A 6,000-nucleotide genomic window follows, 5' to 3' on the forward strand; every position below is an offset into this window, starting at 1 on the left:
AGGCTCAGACCTAAGTGCCTGGCTAGCAAATGTGCTTGGCCTTCTGTGATCACACAGCAGCGTCTATTTCAGTATTAGAAACGTCTTTGCCTCTCTGCAGGGAGCTCCCACACGTACTCATTAGACCCCTCTGCCCCACCACATCCCACAGGGGCTGCTAATTACTGGCTTTACTCCATTTAGTCTCATTTCTGATTTAATTACGTACACTAAGCCCTAATGAAAAAGTACAATATGGCTTCTCTTACCTTGGCATTCTCCATTCTGCTCCTCATGCCCAGCATTGCACAGGCAATTGCCAATTGGTACCAACCATTCACCATCTGCCCCACAGTACATTTTTGGCACATCCTTCTCTTCTGAGTTGTTGACACAGGAGCCACGAACTTCCACCAGGGAAGAGGTGTCAGCCCCCGTGATGGTGTCTGGAAACTGGGCAAGATTGCGAACCGTCAGGGGGCATTTCTTGTAGAACACACGGACCGACACCAGGGCGATGCAGGCTCCGACATCCTGAAAAGCCAGGTAGAAGCCCTTTTTGCTCAGGGGCCCCACATCCCGGATCTCGGTGTTCAGCTTCATGATTCTGTCGCCAATGTCCACTTGGGTGAAGCTCTCATCAGCTGCAATGGTGTCAATCTTGCCAAATTGGCTCTCTCTGATGAAACGCTCCTTGTCGTTGTCCGACTCATAGTAGTACAGGTTAAATGTCTCCTTGCAAGTCCCCATGACACCAGGAAGACTGTTACAGTCCCTCAAGGTAAACTTAATCTCAATGTACACCCTCTGAGCCCCCTCGCGGGTAATCCAGTCAGTTCTCAGCCAGTTATTCTGGCTGGGTTCCATCACATTGCACACTTGGTAGGTTCGAATGGGTGTGTTTTTTTCATCCATAATGCTCACTTCCTCCCACTGCAAAGATCCAAAGGAAATATGTCAGTTCCAGAGTTCTCTCATAAAGTGAATTGTCCGTTCTAATTTACAGTCATAGGACACTTTCCACAATGAGGAAAACTCCTGCATTACTGACCCTAATAAATAAAGCATCTAATGAAATAGAGACCAGAAAATCTTTTATTGAGGAAATACTGTTGTGTGTGTGTGCGTGCACACGTGTGTTTAATTCTTTCACTCTTTTGCCTATGTGAAGAATCAAGAATAGATTGATTGCCTGTGTTCTCAAGCAGTTTCTCAAGGTGTTCGGATCACCTCGAGTTCACCTATTACAACAGCTACAGTTTCAAATGGCAACGGTTCAGATTCACTCATCAATGAAAAAGCGAGTATGCAGAGTGTTTCAAGCACTAAACAGAAACCTGCAAATTAAGAGCAGGAAGAGCAGAACTTGCCAGAGGAAGACAATTATCAGTTAATTAGTGGTGTTCCTGTCTGAACTTTGCTCTCTAATACCTAAGAAACGATGGCAAATTGATTTTTTTGGCACCATCACTACTCTTTAAAGGGGAAAAGAAAATCCCATGATTCTGGCTTCTCTAATCCTCAAGACAGTAAATTTTATGGTTGGGTTTCCTAAACACTCCGTGTCACACAAGTTGAAAGTATTGCCAGAGCATGCATTCAATTAAAAAAAAAAGTTTGTGCATGCTCTTATTGTTTAAAATGAAAACACACCAGTAAACAAGACTGAAGGTGTGTTTTGCTTCCAAGGAATGAGTGAATACTGAAACTAAATTAGCAGTGATCTTTATGACTGAAAGTCCGAACAGGAAAAATTAAAGGAGCCCAGTAGTGTGTTTCTTTGCATTCTCCTTCAGAACACAAAGATATTGCTGGTAGAGCAACCTGAATTCGGAGGAATTCACTATGATCGAAGTGATAAGCTCTCTCTCATCTCATCCTAGCTTTTAAAAATGGAGTTCTAAAAGCAGCAAGACAACCAGTGCTCCTCTCTTCTCCAGCTTCTGCTGGTTTAGTAGTCAGGGTCCAATTCTTCATTAATATCTACAGTAATGCATTGATATAGATCGGGCATTCATCAGCTTAAGTACCTCACACACAATATAATTAGAAGGAGAAAAAAAGCAATAGTTTCTTCAAAATTTGTATTCTTCAATAATTCTCCACTTAAAAAGCTCTACTGAACCCAAGGAAGTCCATACCATCCTAATGTATCTTTTAACCAGTCTGTGCATTGGAAAACTATTAATGAATGGAAACATTACTTACTATGCAAAGGGCCATAATGTATAAAATTTTCTATTCCTTTCATCTTCTACCATTATGGAAGTTGGAACTGGGAGGAGTAAGTGCCCTGTGGTGATTAAAATTTCTTTTTATCTAGTAAGCAATAAATCACTAGTAATTTACGTATTTGGGGGAAGTTCATGTAAATCTAAAAGTAGAGCTTCACCTTCAAAAAAAAGACCTATTCAGCATGCTTCTCATCTTAGAACAAAGGGAAAACAGAAACACACATTTATCAACACAAATGAAAGCACACAGAAGTATTTCTACGGAGCCCAGGCCTGGTAACTCAGGTCTCCTGCAGATCTGTGAACGTTTCCAATCTGAATTTAATTGTCTAACCACTTTGATCAGTTCACCAGAACAATCAAGGATCTTCCCTTACTTTTGTATTTTTACAAGCAGCATTGGCAATTCAACATACCACTTTAAAAGAAGGTTGCCAAGATATCAGCAATGTGGCTATCATGAGCATATAACCTTCCAGTATTTTCATGTTTCTGCCTAGATGTTTTCACCTAGAGTAGTGAGTTGTCTGACTATATTTTACTCCATGAAATTGTCAAATCAGGTTACATTTTAGAAATAACATCAGTCAAAACAAGTTAAGTGTCATTAGCAGACAACTATCCTTTGCTCTGCCAGCAAAGATGTGAAATGTTCTAACTACAAGTAAAGATTTTTTTTTTAGAATAAGACTCTGTGCTTTTACCTCAGCTAGAGAACTTTTAAAGACAAATTATCTCTAGTTGCTTCAACCTTTTACTCTCAGCCTGAAAATGTCTTCTTTAATGATATACTCTATGAAGATTTTGTAAATTTGACACAGGTTCTCCACAGCAGTTATATTCTGGAATGACTGTATTGCACACAAGTCAAATTTCATTTCTTACCTCAAATATTTAAATTGTTACATCCCTAATATTCAATGAAAAAGAAAATCTGTATGTAACTCTTCATGGGCAGTTCTGTGTTACATACAATATGCATATATATTCCTTTCTTCACATTCAAAAGAATGAAGCCAAGTATGTTTGCATGTGTGCACGCATGCATGCATGCGCATGCACACACGCACACACACACACACACACACACACACACTTCAAGACAAAGGAAAGACATTGTGTCTAGAAAAAAGTGGCCAGGTGCTCTTTCACTGAAAGATGTCCACCATCTATTATATTGCACTAAAAACTTTCTAGAAATTATAGCAACCACAGATACTGTACTCTCTCACGTATGTCATTCCTTCATAGTATGGTGAAACAAAATTCTCCCTTCAAACTTAAGAATGGCCTAAAAACAGTAAGAGTTGTTAAACTTATTAATTCAAGGAAGACACCGTTCATCTTCAATTTTGCTGGCAGGTTTAAAACATTCTGGCCTATACAGCTATCCTCTCAGTGTAGCCTGGGAAAGACTCGACTGAGTCAGTGACCTTTCCAGGGTATAGGATTAACAAGGAGTCTGACTCTCACCAAGATAAAGCTGTACCTTTCTTCACATTCAAAGGAAGAGGGCAATTGCCCGCGATCAGCACTGAATACAGCCTGTCTACACTGCCAGAGGCCTGTCAATCACGCTCCCTTCCCTTTAAAAAAAATGGTTTTGGGTGAAGATTAGAAGTTTTCAGCAAAGACCAATCCAACAGCTGGCAGTCAAGTTCAGGCAGAACAAAACCAAAAAGCAAAACAGGAAGTCAAGGCAATCTTCATTTTACTTCAGAAGGACAAAAGGATCTGCGGACGATTTTCTTACCTCGTCTTATTTCTGAGCCACATCTTCTATAACAGCTCCTATAAATTGTTTTTGTTTGTTTGTTTGTCTTGTATTGTTCATTAAATTATGGGAATGGAGCACTGCTCTGGGTTCTGACAGTACAATTTTTGCTTAGTATAAATTCCTCATCTTTCATTCTTAGGCTATCAAGCATGTGAATGTCAGATGATTTGCTTAGTTTTTAAAGGATGTGAGAGTTATTTCAATTTGGCAGAAATTACAGTTACATGGTGTACTGATTTCTTCCCAAAGATGATTCATTCTGACCTGTTGTATTAAGGGGGATTGTGATTCATTCTGACCTGTTGTATTAAGGGGGATAGAAAATGTGGCCATTGACCTGGTAGAATCTACTAGAAGGAATAGCTAGACCTGGTATGAACTACAGAGTCCAGAAAACATGAACAAGGGATTTGATCAATTTTTCATACTTTCTAACCAAGCCTCTGTACTTCTGTGGTCCATGCTCCAAATGCTTAACCTGCTTGTGTTTAACAGCAAAAGAGCCCAAGCATGGCATTTTCCCTGGCACAATTCACAAGGTTTCCATTCACCTGCAAAAGAAAACAGCAGCAAGGTGCCAGTGGCTCACCTATCCTAGCTACTCAAGAGCTGGGCTGAGATGTAAACATCTCAGTTTGAAACCAGCCCAGAAGAACTTTCAGGAAAGTCTGTGAGACTCTTTATCTTTATTAAGCACCTACAAATCCACAAGTGGAGCTACAAGAATGCTTGCTCCTCTTGTGAGCTTTTAAAAGAAAGCTTAAGGACAGAGCCCAGACCTTGAGCTCTACAGGAGGGGGGGAGAGAGAGAGAGAAAGAAAGAAAGAAAGAAAGAGAGAAAGAAAGAAAAGAAAGAGAGAAAGGAAGAAAGAAAGAAAGGAAGGAAGGAAGGGGGGAGGAAGAGAGGGAGGGAGGGAGGAGGCGCTAGTCATGATACTAGGTAAGGAGCCTCTGGTGTCCAATATCCCCACTCCCTTTGGGACTTCCATTCACTTTCTTCATTTGAAAGAAGAACAACTGCTCTAAAATTAACTCCATCAGGACTTCATGGCCATCATAGTAATAGGCATAAATTCTAATTTGGTCCCTGGCTCCTATTTCGTGTCGGTATTTTAGTTTTAAATAGGCATCGAAGTCTATGCCTCTACCAATCTCCTAATTTTGAAACCCCCTTCTGCCCTTTTGGTTTCTAGTTCTTCCATGACAGAACCATCCAAAGGGAGTATAGGATTTCCCCAACAAAGCGTAATTCACTTCATAAGCCACCATGGAAATCTAACCCCCTTGCCACAATCACCAAGAATCAAGCCATTAGGACTCAGAAAGTTGCTAATCACTGCCCTCCGCCCCTTTGCCAGGAGAGCAACTCACAACTTACCCCTCCTTCCAGAGGACTTGCTATCCACCCAAGTTCTCCTTGAACAGATCTGGAATCCAATAAAGTAACTGTATAAAAAACAAAGAAAGAAAGAAAGAAATGGGGTAGGAAGATAGATTAATTTCCAGTTGCAAAAACAATAGTACAAAAACCATTTGCCTGAGTGTTCCCATATGCTTCCAGGATGCTCATATCTAACCTAATCAAAACCTAAACTGGGTCTCACTTATGTAAATAATCATTACTCACTTGATCTTCTCTCCCCTCTTTAAATCTGCAGGTTCTTATTTATTTAACTTGCTTAGCATTTAAAATTCCATCGCAGGGCTCAATTGATTCATTTTCTTTCAAAAAAAAAAAAGAAGGATGAATAGAGAATCTCAAGTCCAATTCAGAAAAATAAATATATCCGTGTAGGCAGTAACACTGAGGAGTAAAATCGGCATTCATCTCTGTCTGGTATCTACTAGAAGTATTTGTTTTTGCAAGCTTCGGATGACCGTATAACTCATCATCCTGTGACATTCACAAGTGAATTCTACCAGGGTACTCCAAGAGTCAGGGAAAAGGCTCTCCTAACATCTCCCGCCACTCCACCCCCGCCAGTCAACCAAATAAACAGGCCCTGGATG

General features: G+C 40.4%; 1 protein-coding gene across 3 annotated transcripts in view; it reads right to left on the reverse strand.

Moving 5' to 3' along the window:
* Positions 1-6,000, reverse strand: part of Epha4 (EPH receptor A4) — a 134,543-nt gene that overhangs the window by 125,592 nt on the left and 2,951 nt on the right. For 2 of the 3 annotated variants that reach the window (XM_013011857.1, XM_013011872.1), the window contains exons 2-3: positions 5,369-5,436; positions 249-912 (exon numbers count right to left, since the gene is read on the reverse strand). In XM_013011857.1, coding sequence (XP_012867311.1) covers positions 249-912; positions 5,369-5,436 — 732 coding nt within the window. The remainder of the gene's footprint in view (positions 1-248; positions 913-5,368; positions 5,437-6,000) is intronic. The other variant, XM_013011864.1, reaches the window with a different exon arrangement.

This window comes from Dipodomys ordii, unplaced genomic scaffold (assembly GCF_000151885.1).
Source record: "Dipodomys ordii isolate 6190 unplaced genomic scaffold, Dord_2.0 Scaffold1, whole genome shotgun sequence".
Lineage (NCBI taxonomy): Eukaryota > Metazoa > Chordata > Mammalia > Rodentia > Heteromyidae > Dipodomys > Dipodomys ordii.